Here is a 21,377-nt window from a genome sequence, read left to right as displayed (position 1 = left end):
ATTTCTTTGATTGTTTGTTGTAATCTGTAGCATCCCAAAAGTCGCTTTTGTGAAAAGTGTTATATAAATAGACATCTCTAAATGGAATGATTCCACCTGAAATTATGCACAAGAAAGTTCACAGTGTGAAGAAAATATTAAGATGTTCCTTTAGATTTGTTTTATTAATATCATTTTCTAGAGTTTTCTATTTGTGAGTGTATTTTATGACCCACATAATATGTCATTATAGCAGTAGTTTTATATATACATACTTCTGAGAAATGTGCTAATTTTAAAATTTTATTTATTTCAATTTTTGCTGACTAAAACTGCAGGATTTTAAAAAGCAAACAAACACATTATACATAGAACATTCATAGAAAAAGCAAACAAATACATAGAAAAAGGAAGAAAGGGAAAAGGACATGGGTGATATTTCCCATAATTTGGAAAACATCCACATTTAAAGCAAGAAATACCTGTTTTTCAAATGAATTCTTTCAAGCTATTATAATTACTATGATGAGTTTAACCTAGCTCTACCATGACCCTATGTGAACAAAATTATTTGACCAATGAATGAAATTTAGTAATAGGCTCAATTTAAAAAAAAAAAATTAGGTCGTTTATTTTTTTATTTTATGCCTTCAAAACATCCTGAGCTCTTTGCTCTTTCAGCTACTGTGGAGAGAGGATTGTTGTGAACCAATGTTGTACAATGTGATGTCATATAATGAAATGATGTGATGATACAATGCTGATTCCATTGCAGGCATGATCACAAGGCTCCGCCACCCAGTGTCAACCAAGGCCAACAAGGTCCCAGTATCTGTGTCCTTGGGAAGTGGTATGGACATACCTCTGGGCTCTTAAATTTCATTTCTCACCATTTTTGGTCTAAAAATTTATGGTTGATATGCTGAAAGGGCGGGGGGGGGGGCAACCATGAGGGCCCTGTTCAGATCATGCCAGACAGGACTTTATCCCTAATATATTTGTTCTTTTTCTTTCAAAAGAAATTCTTTCCTCCCAAATTCTATCTTTAGTCTCCCCAGCATTACCAAAAAGATTGTGAGATTTTTCTTATTCAATCCAGTCATTAGCCTCTAGCAACCCATTGCCTGACCTTTCTTGTTCTTGAATTCTGTGCCTGCTCAGCAGAGTCAGTGCCCAACCTTGCATGTTTAGGATAGTGACACCCACTCAGAGCACAACTGAATTGGCTTGAGAGGAAAATGTAACCATAACTTACCAACATAAGGGCATGGGATGTGTTTGGCATTGAATCTCTTCAGGGTTCCCTCCAGTTGCCAAAGTTTTTCCTTTGAGTCTTCTTATCAATAGCTGTAGCTGCTTCAAGAACAATATTGTCCTGAGCAGCAGCATCATGTGCTCATAAGACCACGTTTTTTTAAAGTTAATAACCTAAAAAGGAAAAGTCTCATGTTTCTTCATGTTGTGGGTATGAAAATCTCACTAGAGGGGAGACCACGTGGGAAGCTGTTGGCCCCAAACCCTTCTACTCTGAACCTAAAGAGTGTCTGTCTTGCCTTCTTAGGAATCTGGGAACTAAAAAGAGAAGAGATTACCCTGTTGAAGGAGCTAGGAAGTGGCCAGTTTGGAGTGGTCCAGCTGGGCAAGTGGAAGGGGCAGTACGATGTTGCTGTGAAGATGATCAAAGAGGGCTCCATGTCAGAGGATGAATTCTTCCAGGAGGCCCAGACAATGATGTAGGTTTTCCTAGTAGAATGGCAATTGTCCCTCGCCAGCGAGGACATCTGCACTAGCAAGCCCGTCACTAACATTTGCAAGACCTACAGCAAGAATCCATAACATTTATATAAATATGCACAAGTTATAAGCTGAGCTAACAAACTTAAATAAAACCAGTTCAGTGCTCCCACTTTAACAAGTATAACAACCTAAAGGTCATGTTCAAATTTAGAATTTCCTCCATAGAGAAACTAGCTTCTGGTCTATGGTTCCCCCAAAGTCCCACATCTCCCGCTCTCCCTCCATCCTTTCCCCAGTTCCCTTCTGCACCCAGCGAGGTCTCGTACTTAGGTTGCAGGCACAGCATTCAGCACACCCAAGCTCCCTCAGTGTCTCCAACAAACAACTATCTACTAACCAATGATCTTGGCTAAGAATAGCACAGATCACCATTTGGGGGACTGGCCCAGGAGGGGTCTACATAGGTGCTGGAGGAGGCCACAAGACTATGTGGACAAGGGGGCCCAGAGTCCTAGTACCCCAGGGTAACTGAGAATGGGACATAAAGGCTCTAGGCAGGAATGTCTCCTTGGCTCTGTGGTCTTCTCGTCCTTCGGGAAGTGCATGGTGGAATGAGGGTCAGAGTGGGGCTATTACACAAGACTGAGACAGTACTTAAAACTAATACTCTACTGGCAATATCCTTTTCCTCCTTGGTACCTTCAGTACAGCCCAGTTAAAATTCCTTTCTCACTCTACTTCTTTCCTCGCCTGATAAATGAAGATACTCTACCTAACAGATCTCAGCTCCGAGCACAGCATGGTGAACTAGACTTTGTAGGGTAACCAAGCAACCAGGTTTGCCTGAGACTTTCCTGGGTCTGCCAATCACAAGTCCTGCATCCTTGGATATTCCTCAGTCTCAGACAAACTGTGACAGTTAGTCACTCTACTTTTCAGGGAACCAATCAGCCTGGTATAAAAAGCAGTGTTATAGCAGGGCTTTGGTCAAAGACAGTTGAAAGCACAAGTCCTAACCTGTTACAGATTGAGAACACTTTAAGAATTATTATTTAAATATTATATAGTGTTTATAGGCATTTCTCCAAACACTTGATAAATATTAACTCATTGAATTATCCAAAAAAGCCTATGAGAGACATACCATTGCTTTACTTATATAATAAACTAAAGTGCAGCCAATACGAAATAACTTGCACAAAATCAACAAGCTAATAAAAGTGGCAAAGCTGAGCAGCAAACCCAGGCACATTCCAGTGTCCATTTCCTTAGTCATTCTTTTGTGAAGACCAAAGGGATCAGGAAAATCTAGAGCAAGCATTTTACCACAAGTGCAAGATTGTTTGGAAGCAGAAGTTCTATGTGAATATAAGCCTTTGGCCAAGGCTAGCTTCCTGGGCATGTGACCTACATAGTTGCAAGGGCCCCCAGCATGTGGAAGAGCTGTGTACTTTAGTGCTTCAATGTTGCCATCCTGAAATACTTAATAATTCTTAGACAAGAATTCCTGCATTTTCATTTTGCACTGGTACCTAGAAATTATATAGCTAGTTCTGCCTTTGACAAATGAATTGTCATAAAACCAGGGAGGGAGCCCTTGCTAGTCTCCTTTTGTAGGAGCGAATAAAATGGCAGAATCTGGAAATTGGGCACATGGTGCAACCCCTGTGTCCTGGTGAAACTTTAATCATTTTTTCCATTACAATAGTTACAAATAATCATAAAACATCATTAACAAATCGCCTACACATAAAGAAAAATGCCAAACTGTGTCACAACAGGAAAATGTTAAATCCCAATGTACTGATCAAACTGAGGCCTATCATGTAGGGACTATCACTATTGACTTTGTGTTCCTACCCACGAACCCCTGGGCAGGGACTACATTTGCTCAAAGAACAGCTTTTATTGGGTGATGGACCTTTGGCCTACCGCAAGCCTTCTCTTTGAAGGGAGCAGTTCTGAGAGCCATTTAAGGCTCTAAAATTGCTCAAAGATGTGTAACCGAGCTCGCTACCTGAGTAATGTTATAAGCTGTGTCCTTATTTTAAATGTAGATGGAAGAAAATAAGCAGATATTTAATAAATCTTCATTTGTTAAAATTTAAAAGTTGTAACATGCTAAATTTAGGTTTAACTTACACATCTGAACATTAAAGAATCATCCTGTAAATTGATGTAGATAAATCATGTGACAAGTTGATGAACTTGTGAAAACTGAGCATTCATCCACCAGAAGTGCTATGCCATGTGGTAGCTACTACATTTCTCACTGAAAAAATAATGTGACAATAATGTAAAATGATCTTTTTGAATGGTATATATCTGGGGAGTACTGTGATGTTTTGATACATATATACATTGTGTGATATCTCATTGGAGAGGCTAATGAAATATACATTTTATATACAAAATAGCTATTTTGAAATATACATTTTATAAAGATTTGTTTTATTTATTCATGAAGAGAGACAGGGAGAGAAAGAGATCTTTTATCTGCTGACTCACTGGCCAAGTGACTGTGATGGCCAGGGCCAGGCCAGGCCAAGGTCAGGAGCCTGAAACACTTTCTGGGTCTCCCACATGGCTGGCAGGGGCCCAAGTACTTGGGCCATCTTCTACTAAGGCTATCATCACCCTATGGTGCACTAGAATTCCAGAACTATTCTTCCCATCTGGCTGTAACTTAGCACCCATTCATCAACCTCTCTTCATTACCTATTTCCTCCTACCCCCTGCAGCTTCTAATAACCACCATTCTACTCAACTTCTATGAGATCAATATTTTTACATTTCCTGTGTGAGTGAGATTAGGCAGTATTTGTCTTTGCTGTGCTGGACCTAGTTCACTCCACCTCCCATCTAATCCTGAACCTAACAATTATTTTCATTTTACCCACACCCTTTATATTATGGGATTTTTTGAGAATTAAATATTTAGACATGAGAGTTAGTTACTTTAAAATGGAAGTGATCTTTTTTGGATGCAGCTTTCTCCAAATTCAAGATGCTGCAAGACTAAACGGGTTTCTGAGACAACAGGTCATCACTGCCCTGATTCCCTACAGGAAAGTTGAACACAGCATCAAGAAACTGCTAGATTGCTGCTAGGGTTACCAGCGTCTGATATAGAGGCTTTTTTTTTTTTTGCCTCCAAGGGTATTGTGATCCCAAGATGAGATCCTGAACTTTTTCCTGACCTTCTCTATTCAAGTAGAAGGGAGGAAATCATGTCAAAAATCTGAAAGTGATTCATTTCTCAGGACATCTGGAAAATGGAGTGTGGAAATTCAGTACTGAACTTTGAAAATCTGTTCTTTCCAGGAAACTCAGTCATCCTAAGCTGGTTAAATTCTATGGAGTGTGTTCAAAGAAATATCCCATATACATAGTGACTGAATACATAACCAATGGCTGCTTGCTTAATTACCTGAAGAGTCATGGAAAAGGACTTGAACCCTCCCAGCTCTTGGAAATGTGCTACAATGTCTGTGAAGGCATGGCCTTCTTGGAGAGCCACCAATTCATCCACCGAGACCTGGTAAGCAGAGCCATTGGAATCTCAAAGAAAAACAAGTAGCCCTCAGTTCCCACCCTGAGGGATGGGCCATCGGGAAGGAGGGCAAGGAGGGTGCCTTCACTTTTTCTTTACTCATTTGCCACTTGTGTAAGCACATGACACTTTTAGAATAATCACATTTAAAGATAAACTATTTGAAGTGTGGGAAGAATAGTAAAAGTAAAATAAGCCATCAAGATCTACATAGCTGAGTTTGATATGGAGGAAAACAGGTGGAAAGGAAAATGGCCAATTTAGTGTTTCTTGGAACCATTAAATCCTTTTAAATTCTGGAATGACTTAATGGTAAAGGAGTAATTTGACATAATAACTAAAATACAAAAAAATAGAAGTGAAATTTGTGTGTGTGTGTGTGTGTTTGGGCTGGCGTGGGATTGGGAAGTGTTGTGCCTGGTGCTCACTGGGGTTTGTCTATAGAGCTTTTCTTGTGCTGAGCAGCAAACACACCATGCGCACTAGGCCAAATGTGTTGCCTGGGTCCCTAGTGCAGCATTTATGCCTTCAAAATGTCTGCCAATATCTCCCTTTATCTAGTGGTAGAAAGGGAGATCCTAGACGTTTCCCTGTTTAAAGCATCACTCCTACTGCTTGACAAGGAGGAATGCTTGGGTGAAAAATACTTTTAGAAGCACATTTATGTTTTAAGAAACTGAAACTTACAAAGGAAACAACGACAACTTCAGAGAATTTGGGGTTGTGATAGACAATCAGATTTTTCTGGGAATTTGGCTTAAAAGGAGGAAAACATCTGACTGACATCTGGAGATTCTTGCTCACTTGTCCTACTCGGTGATTTGTCTCTCCTCTGAAGGCTGCTCGGAACTGCTTGGTGGACAGTGATCTCTCCGTGAAAGTGTCGGACTTTGGAATGACTAGGTAAGCTGATTCCAGTGTGACCACTCATGAAGGTGCACTTTCCATTCGCATTTGAACGCCAACATAATTAAAGGCCTTGGGTAGATACAGAAGGGGCTCTGAGCTGGTGGCTTATGAATTTGCGTGCTTGCCCTCCCCCTCCCCCTGCCACTGCCTCTGGCTCTCTGTGAAACACTTCCCCTGTACAATGGGATTGTTTTTCGGAAATCACCTGAGCTCACTTTCTTTTAGTTCTTTAACATTCTAGCATTTTATAAATTTGAGTGAATTCCATAAAGATCCTAAATATTTGAATACCATATATTACAACCACATCCTGTGGGCAAATATTTATGATGTATTTTTAACACAATCAAGGCTCCTCCAGCTCTTTTTGTTTGGGGACTTTTAAAAAAGATTTTATTTATTTATTTGACATGTAGAGTTACAGACAGAGAGAGGGAGAGACAGAGAGAAAGGTCTTCAATGTGCTGGTTCACTCCTCAAATGGCCACAACAGCAGGTGCTGGGCCAGTCTGAAGCCAGGAGCCAGGAGCTTGTTCTGGGTCTCCCATGTGGGTGCAGGAGCCCAACTGCTTGGGCCATCTTCCACTGCTTTCCCAGGCCAGTAGCAGAGAGCTGGATTGGAAGAGGAGCAGCTGGGACGCAAACCAGTGCCCATATGGGATGCCATTGCCACAGGCAGAGGCTTAATCGACTATGTCACAGTGCTGGCCCTGTATGGGGAGGCTCTTAAAAATGGTCTGCATGAATGGGCCAAGCATTAACACAAGGAAAGTTTTTGTTATCAAATCATGGGGGCCTGCTCTGTGGCATAGTGGGTAAAGCTGCTGCCTGCAGTGCCGACATCCCGTTTTGGCGCTGGTTCAAGTCCCGGCTGCTCCTCTTCCAATCCAGCTGTCTGCCATGGCCTGGGAAAGCAGTAGAAGATGGCCCAAGTCCTTGGGCTCCTGCACCCATATGGGAGATCCGGAGGAAGCTCCTGGCTCCTGGCTTCGGATCAGTGCAGCTCTGGCTGTTGCGGCCAATTGGGGAGTGAACCAGTGGATGGAAGACCTCTCTCTCTCTCTGCTCCTCCTCTCTTTCTGTAACTCTGACTTTCAAATAAATAAATAAATCTTTAATTAAATAAATAAATGTTTACTTTAAAAAATCACCGAATTTTCTGCATTATCCAACAAGGCATAAAAGTACACACTGAGACTCACAATTTGGATACATTTCAGTTACAATTGAAAAGAGCCTTCCCTTTCCTTAGTTCTCAAAGTCATACTATTTAAGTCTCAGAGAAAATTGTCCTGGGTGTACACAGGAAGTGAAGAGACACCTATTGGCCTTTCTAGTCAACAAGCACTCACTGAGTGCCTGCTGAGTGCCTAAGTTCTGTGGGAGACACTGAGATGAGTGTGCTAGTCCCTGCCCTCAAAAGTGCTCGTCGCATATAGTCCTTACCTTGACACCAAATAGAGCCAAGAAGTTAATTGACTCAACAGAAACTCCCACAATTCTCAGGAGGAATAATGCCACTTAAAAGAAATCTGCGGAGTTGGTAGAGGCCAGCTGTGTATTTAATAAACATGGATCCAAAATGCCATAGGAAGATCTGGTTTTCTGTTTTTTCAATGTCCTATCCAAAATTCAGTGTTTGAGGATGTTTTTTACCCCAGTAGTACAAACCATGGGAACCATAGTAATTCCTCTGGGACCCCTCAATTTTGGCAAGGTGTCCCTTTAGCTGTGTGCACCTGCCATCACTCCATCCACCATGTGTATGAGTCTCCCACACTGATACCCCAAGCGTATAGCTCTCCCAAGGGCAACAGAAATGATCTGTTCACAGCTCCTTAGAGCAGAGAGAAGCTGCCAGGACAGGGGAGCTGATCCCCAACTTTTTTTTCAAAGAGAAATTTTGGCTGTTGTTCCAGCACCCAGACGACATGCTACCAGGTTCTCTGTGGCTTTGGAAAAGTGAGGCAAAGGGTCTTGCTCTGAGGGGGGAATCCTGGAGGCAACCCACCAGACCCTATTGGCCATGAGGCTCTGGGGCCACATCATTTAGATGCCTGTGGCCTAATTAAATCCTGATCAGTTGAAAGAAGATTTAAGCTATGAGAAAACTCACTCCGGAGGTGCCAGGGTAGTACTTTTGGTGTCTGTGGTAGTGTCTGGGGAGCTGAGGGCGTTTGGAGAGAAAGCATGCAAGGTGCTGTATGTAATCCTATGGAAATGTGGCTTATTGTTACCATTGCTAATGTTTGGAAGAATGATCTCATCCACATTTTCCCCCGATAGTTTAAAGTACAGTAGAAATCTCCAGCACATTTTAGGGTATAAAACTTTCCTGTTGACTTTATCCAAATGTTAATTTCCATAATTTTTATCTTCCTTTTTTCTCTAGTTAAAAGTCCTTATGTTTTCATTCGTAGTTTTGGCTTTTGGTGGACAAATAGGGCTCGCCGCTATTAATAATATCAATTATATGTACTTATTGTGAGAAATGTAGCAGCAGTGTATAAAGTCAAAAGGAAAATCTGGCCCCACTCTTTGCCCCATCTTCATTACTAGGAGTAATCAGCACTAGCATATTTGGGGGCCTTCCCTTCAGACCTTACTCTTAAGCATACCTAGTCAATCACATTTGCAAATACACACTTTTGCTATCTGTTCCCACACAAATAGAATCAGGGATCAGGCAATTTTTTTTAAAGATTTATCTTACTTACTTGAAAGAGTTATAGAGAAGTAAAGACAGAGCGAAAGATAGGTCTTTTATCTGCTGGTTCACTCCTTCACTCCCCGAATGGCTGCAACGGCCGGAGCTGAGCCTGTCCGAAGGCAGGAGCCAGGTGTTTCTTCCAGGTCTTCCACGTGGGTGCAGAGGCACAAGGACTTGGGGGCCATCCTCCGCTGCTTTCCCAGGCAAAGTAGCAGGGAACTGGATCATAAGTGGAGCAGCCGGGAATCGAACCTGCACCCATATGGGATGCCGGTGCTGCAGGCTGGGGCTTTAACCCACCGCACCACAGCACTGGCCCCAGATCAGACATTTAACCTAGTGATTAAGGTGCCTGTGTCCCATATCAGAGTTCCTGGGTTCAAGTCCTGATTCCAGCTACATGTTAATGTAGACCCTGGGCGACAGCAGGTGATGGCTCAAATAGCTGGGGGGTTCCTGCCACCTGAATTGCTTTCCCAGCTCCTGATTCTAGCCTCAGCCAAGCCCTAGCCTTTGAGGGCATTAGGGAGTAAGCTAGCAGACTGGAGTTCTCTGTCTGTATCTCTGTTTCTCTCTCTGTGTGTCTCTCCAATTTAAAAAAAGATTAAATACAATCACATACTCGCTTTTGCACATAGCCATATGCTATGAGCATCTTTTTATTGCGGTAAATATAGAGCTATCTCATTTTTTTAAATGCTGCCAACTATTCTATTGTATTTATGTATCATAATATATTTAATTGCTCCTCCACACAGGGATGTTGAAGTTGTTTCAAAACATTTTATCATTATTCCAAAGAAGGGTTTAGTGAACATCCATAAACACATGTTTTTCTCGATTGGATATTTCCATCGGATATTTTTCATCATTTTCCATACAGAACAGCAGAGGTTTAGAAGCAACTTACATGTCAGTTCATCAGAGGGAATATTGTTCAGCCAGTAAACATGATGCTGCAGCAGCAAATGTAACCACAGGGGAAAATGCTTGTGATTTGCCATTAAATGAAAAATCAAAGCAAATCTCAATGCAACTGAAACCCAACTTTGTTCAAATTGGAAAGTACAGCCAAAATGTACTTTGATAGAATTACAGGTTATCTTTGGGGTGGGATTCTGAGTGACTTAGTCTTAAATTTTCAGGTTTTTCTAAATTTACCAAACTCTTCACCCTCGGATTTTGCTATTTTCAAAGTTAGATATCATTTTTAAATGCTTGCAAATCGTAAGCAGCCTGTAGCTAAGTTCACACATTGAAAGAAAGCAAAAAAAAAAAAAAATCCAGAAACCCAAGACACTCAGCGGAGACTGCACGGCTGAACATCCGGCAGCCGCCTGTGCCATAGAGGCAACGATGGGCGACAGAGGGCTTCCTGCCTTGCACCACCGTGAGGCTGAAGGGCTGTGTTGATGTTTTCCTCCACAGGTATGTCCTTGATGACCAGTATGTCAGTTCAGTAGGAACAAAGTTTCCGGTCAAGTGGTCAGCCCCGGAGGTGTTTCACTACTTCAAATACAGCAGCAAGTCAGATGTGTGGGCATTCGGTAAGGATGTGGCCACACGGGACCCGACCCTATTTTGTAAGCTTGCTTCCACAACAGGAAACCACAAGAGCAGCAACATCCATTTTTAAAAGCCTTGAACATTTGCAAAATGATACGCATGGCTTAAGATAAGCAAGAGGGTGAAGAACAGGATTTTCTTTCGTGGGTGGGTTGGTAGGATGTCTTCTCACACCTGGTAGAATTTACATCCCATGAGTGCTTTCTCATAGAACTCAAAGGCATAAAAGCTTTTCTTTTCTTTTTTTTTTTTTTTTTTTTTTTTTTGGATAGGCAGAGTGGACAGTGAGAGAGAGAGAAAGGTCTTCCTTTTCCATTGGTTCACCCTCCAACGGCCGCTGCGCACTGCAGCCAGCACACCGTGCTGATCTGAAGCCAGGAGCCAGGTGCTCCCTCCCAGTCTCCCATGCGGGTGCAGGGCCCAAGCACCTGGGCCATCCTCCACTGCACTCCCGGGCCACAGCAGATAGCTAGACTGGAAGAGGAGCAACCGGGACAGAATCTGGTGCCCCGACTGGGACTAGAACCCGGGGGTGCCTGCGCCAAAAGCAGATTTCAAACTGTTTCCTAAAAGGAGTCATTGAAAACTAAATGTGAGTTTGCCAAAGATCCAAAATATTGAAGGGCTGCAAATCAAGTCATTGATGTTCTAAGTGAAAGAAACTGAGAACCATTCCCTTCCGAACGACCCAATTCTTTGGGCAGCCCTAGTGTAAACGCCAGATATGACTTGGTAGTTTCTTTGGTTCATACCTGGCCTCAAATGGTCTCCTCTCTGTGTCAAAATCCACACTTTGGCCGGCGCCGTGGCTTAACAGGCTAATCCTCCGCCTTGCGGCGCCGGCACACCGAGTTCTAGTCCCAGTCAGGGCACCGATCCTGTCCTGGTTGCCCCTCTTCCAGGCCAGCTCTCTGCTGTGGCCCGGGATTGCAGTGGAGGATGGCCCAAGTCCTTGGGCCCTGCACCCCATGGGAGACCAGGAGAAGCACCTGGCTCCTGCCATCGGATCAGTGTGATGTGCCGGCCGCAGCGCGCTACCGCGGCAGCCATTGGAGGGTGAACCAACGGCAAAAGGAAGACCTTTCTCTCTGTCTCCCTCTACTGTCCACTCTGCCTGTCAAAAAAAAAAAATCCACACTTCAATCTGGGGTGGATAAACCACAGCCCAGGACCAAATCAGATGGCCTGTTTCTATAAATAACACAGCCATGCTCGTTCATTCACATATCATATGTACCTGATGTAGTAGTTGCCACAGATACAGTATGACCCACAAAGTTTAAAATGCTTCCTTGGTGGCCCTTTACAGAAAGTTTCCTATTTTATTAAAAGATCTGTATTAAAATTTAGTAAAGGTTATCAGAAAAGGGAACTCATTCTTAAATTGTGACTTCATAGATTTTCTTATATTTTTCTACGTGGTGTCACAACTGTTCACAATCACTGTCAGGTGGGTCCAGGATAAATAACCCAAGTTATTATAAAGTTATAAAATATATTAAATATGACTGAGGCCTATTTCATGCCTGTCTTATTCCATAAGTGTAATTTGATTTACTGCTTGACACCTGCAAGACTGTCTGGAAAAAGGAAAACTGAGTTAGCCAGTTATTTTTCTATGTGATACAATTTTTTAAAAAAATTGTTCCCTTCATAAAAGTGGCATTGTTTAATGTACAAAAACAAATGTACACAGATAAAGAGAAATTCACAAGGAATATAATTTGTGTTGATTAATTTTTATACCTTGTGTCAAAATTAGTTCCAATGTCCATCAGTTGCTAGGCCTTATAAATACTCTTATTTAATAGTTATCGCTTGATTTTGATGACAAAATACCATTATCCAGCTTAATAATTCAGCTTATTCCACAGAACTTGGCCCCGCATACTTTCTGGCTGTTTACAAACACTAAATCGATGCTGAAGCCGTTTGTGCTCAATGAGGAGATTCAAAATGAATCATGCCTCTGAGAGCAGTTCCCCAAGTGGAGCCTCACAGAGATCGCGATCAATGACATTATCCCAGAAATGCGAGAGCAGCCTTGCAAAGAGAATGTTGTGAGGCAGTGGCATTGTTTTCGATGGTTTTTTAAAACATGTGTGTGTGTTTAAACAAAACAGCAACAACAATGTGTAAGATTGCTTTATTTCAAATATTTTACATAAAATCTGTAACCTTGAAGTCAACAAAAAGTTTGAGGTTAGTACCTCAGTTATGATCTTAGAATAATTTTCTTCCTTTTTGCATATTTCTGGTTTTCCAAGTTTTTGGACCTGGTTGATGGTCGCAATTCTCTGGCCTTGACCGCAGCAGCACAATGGCTCCCATTCAAGAGCACTCAGAACACCCTTGTGCTCTATGCATTTCATCCCACTTAGCCCTGATGGCAAGTCCACTAAGTGCAAACATCTCTCTTTATAGACAGGGAGGCTGGTGCTGAAAGGGGTTCAGAAGCTTCCCCAGCCTGTCAGTGATAGCACACAGCCTCCAAGGCCACTGCTGCTGGCTGACCCCAATAACCACCAGGATTGGAACTCAGCTTCTGACCCTGGAGTCCACCACGGCCTGCATGAGCTTTGGGGAACTGTGGACATCTGAACCAGAATGTGAAAACGTAGTGTGTTCACTTTGCCCAGCGGTCAGCCAGGGGGCTTTATCCGATTCCCGAAAGGAGAGCTGACCCCTAAAAGATGAGGCAGCACTGCAGCAATCGCGCAAGGAAGGATGGCGACAGTGGTCTTATCCCTCGGCTGCCATTCACAGGAAATCTGATTGTGCAAGGCGGTGGCTGCACACAGAGCCCAGGCAGGCAGAAAGAAGAGGGAGGACTTCCAGCTGCCACTGGCAAGGGCTGAGGCTTGGGCTCCCTACTCAGGTAGTTGTCACTGAGAGGCTGAATGCGAGCCCTGCCCCTCTGCCCCCAGCAGAATCTCGGATCCAAGAAGCTGCCTCTATGGCTGCCCTTCATTCACCCGGGTACCCATAAGCACAGGAGTCTAGGTCTCAGGAAAGGTGAGGAAGACACCCCAGGCTCCAGAAGTGATGGTACAGGCTCCACCCCCATCCCCTTCCCTTCTTGCTGGCACTCATTTCCCAGCAATCCCTTGGTCTGGTCCACAGCCCCCCTGGCCTGGGGTGTGAAGTTCATTCCACAAACCCTGCACCTTCTGATTTGTTCTCATTCTCTCTCTCTCCCACTGTGTGTGTGTGTGTGTGTGGATGCAATGCAGGGATCCTGATGTGGGAGGTGTTCAGCCTGGGGAAGCAGCCCTATGACTTGTATGACAACTCCCAGGTTGTTGTGAAGGTCTCCCAGGGCCACAGACTCTACCGGCCCCAACTGGCATCGGACACCATCTACCAGATCATGTACAGCTGCTGGCATGAGGTAAGTGCACCCCTGGTGAGCTGGAAGGGGTCCCAAGTCCATCAAACATAGTTCCTGCATCACCAGCAGAACAAAGCTACTTGGAGGGAAGGTGCCTGGCACAGGACTCGTGGAAACGGCCCTGGCTGCTGCCCTCAAACGTGCATCAACTAAGGCAATGCACGTGTCCTCGGCTGACTGAACAACTTACGTCCAGCCCTGTTCTAAGAACTTCATGAACATGTACTGGTTGATTCGTCAGGAGACACACACTATTATCACTAAGACCAACAGAAGGGGAAACAGAGGCCCGGAGAGGTTCAGTGACTTGCCCACAGCTGCTCAAGGTGGGCTGACCTGCACCAGGGGTCCTGTTCTTAACCACAACACTCCGGGGCCTCTCAGGTAGAAAGTGTGCGGCAGACAGACACTAATGAATGTGCTCCCATTCTCGCTCCCCTGCCTCCCACAGTGGGACTGAAAACACCAAGCGGTTTACCATTATCCTCCCACATCAGAAAGATAGACGCGTGCCAGCAGAGGTCAGAGAGACAGAGCACCTTCCCGAATGCATTGAGATTCTGGGCCAAATCAGGAAGCATTTGCAAAACGTCCTCGGTGTGAGTGGAGACGCTGTCAAAGGGAAGGGGGTGCTGGCGAGACCAGCCCGGCACAGCGCAGAGGCCGCAGCACGGCGTGCTCACTGCAGCAGTGTCGCAAAGGGCTGCAAATGAACATGAAGGAGCAGGTCTGGTCCAGATGCAGCAAACTTAATGACGAGGAAAAGAGTGCAAGTTCTTCTTTTTTATACATAATGAGGAGCCATTGAAGACTTTTGAGCAGTGATGTGATGAAGGGGGACTTTTAAGAACATTAACCTAAGAATAACTCACAACAATCATGAGAGTTCTTCAAAAGCTTCTTGGAAGATGGAATTGAAAGATGAGTTTATTTGGGTGCAAAAAAATTTTGAGGGGCTGGCATGGTGGTGTAGCAGGCAAAGCCACCGCCTGCAGTGCCAGCCTCCCATATGGGCTCTGATTCAGGTCCTGGCTGCGCCACTTCCAATCCAGCTCCCTGCTAATGCACCCAGGAAAGCAGCAGAAGCCCAAGTGATTGGGTCCCTGCGCCTACCTGGGAGACCCAGATGAAGCTCCTGGCTCCTGGCTCCAGCCTGGCTCAGCCCTGGCCATTGTGGCCATCCGGGGGGTGAACCAGTAGATGGAAGATCTCTCTCTATCTCTCCCTCTCTCTCTGTAACTCTTTCAAATAAATAAATAAATCTTTTAAGAAAATTTGAAACCCCACAGTTTTTTCATAATATGCATTTTCTATGAATTTTTTGAAGACCCCCACATATGGTTCGCTGACTACTAAATATAGTAGTTAACTATGTGGATTCTGGAACCAGACTATCTGGTTTGATTCCCATTTTGATCACTTACCAACTGCATGACTTTGCACAAGCTTGTTAATATTTGTGTGCTTCGCTGTAGAAAAAGAAATACTTTCCTCAGAGGATTATTGTGTGGATTGAATGAATTAATATTATAAAGTCCTTAGAACAGTGCCTCACAGTATAGGCTGTGCGTTTGTTATTATTGTATACATAATTACAAACCACCTATACAGCAAGGCTTGATGCTCTAGGCTTGATGCTAGAAATAGTTGATGCACACAACTTACATAGTTCTTTATCTCTTGTGTTGGAACCTAAATTCACACTAGGGAAGAGCTGCTATATTGTTAGGGCATATGTTTTGATATATGGCTCCAAAGATAGTCTTTTAAATGCGTATCCAGTTGTGGGAATCACTATTTATTAAAAGATCATCTTATCCCCAGGGATGAGATACCACCTAATGGTAGTGAAATGCTATCTTAATGTTATACTAAATTTTCATAGGTATTTGTGTTTATTCGGTGTCTTTCTCTCTGCTCTTTGGTCTCTGTATTCATGTGCAAGTTCCACCTTATTTTAAGTATGTAGAGGACTTATGATACTTTTTTTTTATTTGACAGGTAGAGTTATAGACAGTGAGAGAGAGAGAGAGAGAGAGAGAGAGAGAGAGAGACAGAGAGAAAGGTCTTCCTTCCGTTGGTTCACTCCCCAAATGGCTGCTACGGCTGGCGCTGCGCCGATCTGAAGCCAGAAGCCAGGTGCTTCTCCTGGTCTCCCATGCGGGTGCAGGGCCCAAGCACTTGGGCCATCCTCCACTGCTCTCCCGGGCCACAGCAGAGAGCTGGACTGGAAGAAGGGCCGCCGGGACTAGAACCCGGCGCCCATATGGGATGGCAGTGCCGCAGGCAGAGGATTAACCAAGTGAGCCACGACCCCGGCCCTATATGTTTTCATCTTTCTGTATAGTTTCCTAACCATTTTGCACATTTTAAAAATCTATGTACTACAGAATCAATTTGTTTAGCTTGAAATATTTTTTGAGAAGATTGTGTCTAGTTTTTATCTTTACTTGGGAAATTTGACATCTTTATGACACTGATGTGTCCCATTTCTAGAACAAGGAATATTTAAGTTTACATGTACACTTTTCAGCAGTGTTTTAAAATTTTCCTCATTTGGTGGGCTTTAAGTATTTTTTGGTGTTGTTGCTATTATAAATGGGGTTTTCTCTTCCATGGTATTTTCTAATTGGTTACTGCAGGTATCTACTGTCAAAAGGAAAAGGTACCTGATGAAGGTTACTGATTCAGTTGTTAATTTTACATCTTGCTCTCTTAGTGTATTCCTTTATGGTTTGAGCTGGATCAAACCTTGATACTATTGGGTTGTCCTGGGTATACAACCCTATTGTATACAAATAAAGACACATTTTCTTTTTCTTTTCCAATTCTTGGGGCTCTAGTTGCTTTCACTTTCTGATTGCTTTGGCTGATTCCTTCAATGCAATGTTACGGGTACAGTGGGCATCCTTGCCATGTTCCTGACGTTAGTAGAAATGTCAGTGATGTTTCCACATTTCAAAAGTTGCCAGGTTCAGGACTGAATATACATTTTTTATTCTTATTTCATTCTCCTTTTCTTTTTTAAAAAAATATTAATCTTATTTGAGAAGCAGAGTGACAGAGAGAGAGGGAGAGAAAGAGAGAGAGATTTTCCAACCACCGCTTTACTCTGCAAATGCCCATAACAGCCAGGGCTAACCCAGGTTGAAGCCAGGAGCCAGGCACTCCTTCTGGGTCTCCCACATGGGTATCAGGAACCCAAGTATTTGGGCCACCATCCACTGCCTTTATAGGTGTATTAGCAAGAAGCTGGATAAGAAAGGTGGAGTAGCCAGGACTTGAACCAGGCACTCCAATAGGGCATGCAGGTATCCCAAGCAGTGACTTAACCCATTGCACCACAAAGCCTGCCCCTATTTTTTAAATTTTTATCATAACTTCCATCATTCTAAAACATTTGCATATTTCTTTTATATAGCTTCCAGAAAAGCGTCCCACATTTCAGCAACTCCTATCTTCCATTGAACCACTTCTGGAAAAAGACAAGCCTTGAAGAAGAAATTCAGAGTGAACATGAGAATGAATATAAATATTGGCCAACATTTTCATTCTTATTATAGAGAAAAGCAAGACAAAATATAATTTAGCTAGTTCTTAATAGTATTTTGTGTGTTGTTTGTTATATTATCTTTGAATAAACAATGTAGGAAACAAAAGATTTCTTTGAAATTTAGGTCAGATTAGTAAGTTTTGTTTATGTTGTGCTTAATACAACACTTCCAGCCTACAGCAGCACATTTTCACATTGCAACACGAAAGTGTGTATCATGTATAAAGATGGAACAGGATTGACAATTTACTTGTATTACCATTCTTTATATTGTCACTATCATGATCATTAAATATACTATCAAGTGCAGAAATGTGGACATTTGCCTTTAGATTTTAATGCTCGCAAACTTGAGCATGTGTGAAAATCAAGTGGGAGAGCTTATGAAAACAGGGATTCCCAGGAACTACCCCAGAGTTCTAATAGAGCACACCTTTGTGTTTTAATAAGCACCCTGATACTGTGATTCAGTCAGCGTGAACTACCCCAGGGCACTTCCTTATATGATGGGACACCGTTAGGTGGTCCATAATTCAATCCAAATGGCACAATTCTCAACTGATATTTAAATTAAAACAATGGCTTTTTGTGTAACCATGTACATAAATATAAAAGCTAAATAGTATTAAATGATATATTAAATATGTTTCACATAGAGAAAACATAAAGGTGCAATTTGATAACTTTCTCCTTAGCCTTAACCTTAACTGTTACCAAGCTCAGTTTAGTGTAACTATTGTTTTACATCTAGAATTTATTATATTATTGCTTTCTAATCATTTTCAATCCTTGAGTTTGGGACTCTGGGACTTTAGGCTAGTCTGATAACTGAAGTTTCTATTTCAGTGTTCTACCTTTTTTTAAAAAAAATCTATTTATTTGAAAGGCAGAATGATACACAGAGAGAAATGTTCCATCCATTGGTTCCCTCCCCAAGTGGCCATGACAGCAGGTTTGGGCCAGGCCACAGAAAGGATCCAGGAACTCCATCCTGGTCTCCCACATGGGTGGCAGGGACCCAAGTACTTGGACCATCTTTCACTAATTTCCAAGTTTCATTAGCAGGGAGCTGGATTGGAAACAGAGTAGCAGGGTCTCAAAGGCACACTTCAATATGGGATCCCTGCCTTGCTGTGCCACAAGTCTGCCCCTCAGTGCTCTCTCAACACAAAGATACAGAAATACTATTTTAATGTCTCATAGCTATTATTAAATGATATTTTTAGCTTTAAAACTATTCCTGGGAATGTCCCAAATTCACAGCCTGCTGAACATAGTTTGCATCTGTTTTGGAATATTGCATTTTTTGTCTAATGCCAAGAAAGGAGAGAGAGAGAGGGAGAGTATGTGAAGAGCACTCCTACAACGAAAACACACCCCAGCTATACTGTGCGGCTGTTTTTCAGGACAAAGTTAATAATCTCCTTTCAGAGACATTCATGTCCTTTGTCATCCCACTCACTCCCTCACCCACCAACTGGTCCAAATATTCCATCTTATTTGTTTCTTGATGTTTAATTAATGATGCCTTTATTCAGCAGACAATTGACACTTGCTAATATTGTTTTCTACACAGGCATAGACATCTCAGTTTATAATGAAAGGTAATTTTTAAAATAGTCACTAGGGTATTTATACACTGATTTGTATGTTTGTTTGTTTGATATTCACTGTGTGCCAGGTTCTTCCCCACACAAAGGAACAAAAGATCAAGTGGCACAAGCCCGCCTTCTTAATGGGCCCAGTCGAGTGGGAGTGCCAGCCTTCCCTGCTTCTGATTTCACCCCGCAGGAACCTGCACCAGGCTGTTAGTTAACCCCCAGGCAATGATCTCCCCCACACTGGGGTTTCTGCGCTCCCTCTTTTCCTTTCTCCTGTTTTTGTATATTTTATCTTTTAAAGATAACCCTTTTTATGACAACAGTAATACAGACTTGTTGCAAAAATTCAAACAATACAGAATTGTTTACTGTGAAAAGAGGCCAAAACTCAAGCCAAACCAAAATGTAAGGCACCACTAGAAGTTTATCAGAAAATAAATTCAGTGGTACTAGTGGAGGCAAGGACCAATATTCACACTATTTAAACTATGAATGATTTTTTTTAAATGCTGTTTGTGTTTGATGGTGATATTCAGCATTTATGGTTGTTATTTTAACCCAAGAGTCTGCCAATCCTCTCTTGGGAGAGAAGAGTAAGGCAGATTATATGGTAAGAACTTTTCCCAAAGGCAGGTCAGAGAGCAAGTTCAGATAGAGCATTTGACTCAGTGAAATGCAGCTCGTGCCTCCCAGTCTTGCTGAGCTCTTCTGATCTGCCAAAAGCCAAACACCAAGTCAAGAATGTTGGAAAAATTCACATCCTATCTACTTGTGTTAATGAAGAGAAAGATTCCAACAAAATGGATTAAGAAAGTTGAGTTTCTCAGGTTTGATTCTAATGTGGAAGTGTGTTTATGAGCAGAGGAAACTGGTCTAAGACCCCATCTTTAAGTGGGAAGGATGGGATGGATCGTAAACATGGGAGAATAATTGAGAAACACCTGCCATTTCTGAACTGATTACTTCTATCAAAATCCCCCACCTGGGGCCGGTGCTGTGGTGCAGCTGGTTAATGCATCCCATATAGGTGCCGGTTAGAGACCCAGCTGCTCCTCTTCCAATCCAGCTCTCTGCTGTGCCTGGGAAAGCAGTAGAAGATGGCCCAAGTCCTTGGGCCCCTGCACCCATGTGGGAGACTCAGAAGAAGCTCCTGGCTCCTGGCTTCGGATCGTCACAGCTCCAGCCGTTGCAACCAATTGGGAAGTGAACCAGCAGATGGAAGACCTCTCTCTCTCTCTTTCTTTCTGCCTCTCCTCTCTCTGTGTAAGTCTGACTTTTGAATAAATAAATCTTTTTTTAAAAAAAAAAGCACCTCCCACACTCCATAAGAAATAGTTAAATTCCCAGAAAGGAAACACTGAGCGAATGACTTCAGATTTCACAAAAAAAAAAAAAAAAAAGAAAAAAAAAAAAAACGTCTGGGTCTCTGTGCTCCAACTTAGTCCTTTCATATTTGTAATTTCATTTAATCCTTGCTTCCTTACAGCCCAGGGCTCAGCAGAGTTTGTTTGTAAAAGGGCTGTGTAGGCTGTACCATCTCTATGCCAACTACTCAACCCTGCTTTGCAGCATAAAAGCATGCCTTAGCATGAAAATTAATGGGTGTGGCTGGTTTCAATAAAACTTTATTTGTAGACACTGAAATTTGAATTTCACATGATTTTCACATGCCACAAAATATTATTCTTTCTTTTAAGATTAATTAATTTATTTGAAAGGTGGAGTTAGAGAAAGAGGGAAACACAGAAATCTTCTATTTGCTGGTTCACTGCTGGTTCACTCCCCCAAGTGGCCATAACACCTGACCATGGCTAGGTCAGGCCAAAGCCAGGAGCCAGGAGCTTCTTCCAGGTCTCCTACGTGGGTGCAGGGGCCAAGCACCTGGGCCATCTTCCACTGCTTTCTCAGGTACATTAGCAGGGAGCTGGATGGGAAGTGGAGCAGCTGGGACCTGAACCAGCACCCATATGGGATGCCAACACTGCAGGCAGCAGCTTAACCCACTATGCCATAGTGCTGGCCCCTCTTCTAACTTTTTTCAACCATTTAAAAATGTGAAAAGCATTCTTAGCTCATAGGCCATATACAAATAGATGGTGAGCAGGATTTGGCGCACGGGCCGCCATTTGCGGCTACTCATCCTAGGCCCAGGTACGGGCCTCTCGGTAAAGGCTCCATTCTTTCAGAGGACTCTGCTGCACAGAAGGCCCACAGACTTCACCTGCTGGGAAAAGTGATTCCTGTGATGGGGAAAACTCCAAAATGAAGTTACAGAAATGAGAAGGTTTCCAAATGTCTGTGTTACAGCTAGATTTTGTGTCAGGTTCTTAAGGCTTCTTTGGCTTGGCTGGAGAGGCTCTTTTGAAGGTATTAGCTAA

At 42.8% G+C, this 21,377-nt stretch overlaps 1 protein-coding gene across 1 annotated transcript in view; it reads left to right on the top strand.

Annotated features, from left to right (window-relative positions):
* BMX (BMX non-receptor tyrosine kinase) overlaps positions 1-17,700 on the top strand; it is a 52,512-nt gene extending 34,812 nt beyond the window's left edge. Inside the window, exons 13-19 of the mRNA XM_062183210.1 lie at positions 755-829; positions 1,541-1,712; positions 5,041-5,257; positions 6,108-6,172; positions 10,317-10,435; positions 13,688-13,845; positions 17,267-17,700. Coding sequence (XP_062039194.1) covers positions 755-829; positions 1,541-1,712; positions 5,041-5,257; positions 6,108-6,172; positions 10,317-10,435; positions 13,688-13,845; positions 17,267-17,341 — 881 coding nt within the window. The 3' untranslated portion in view covers positions 17,342-17,700. The remainder of the gene's footprint in view (positions 1-754; positions 830-1,540; positions 1,713-5,040; positions 5,258-6,107; positions 6,173-10,316; positions 10,436-13,687; positions 13,846-17,266) is intronic.
* Positions 17,701-21,377: the final 3,677 nt, after the last annotated feature.

The sequence above is a fragment of the Lepus europaeus genome, chromosome X, assembly GCF_033115175.1.
Source record: "Lepus europaeus isolate LE1 chromosome X, mLepTim1.pri, whole genome shotgun sequence".
NCBI classification, from domain to species: Eukaryota; Metazoa; Chordata; class Mammalia; order Lagomorpha; family Leporidae; genus Lepus; species Lepus europaeus.
The sequence above is the reverse complement of the archived record's forward strand: the minus strand, read 5'-3'. Positions and strand labels throughout refer to the sequence as shown.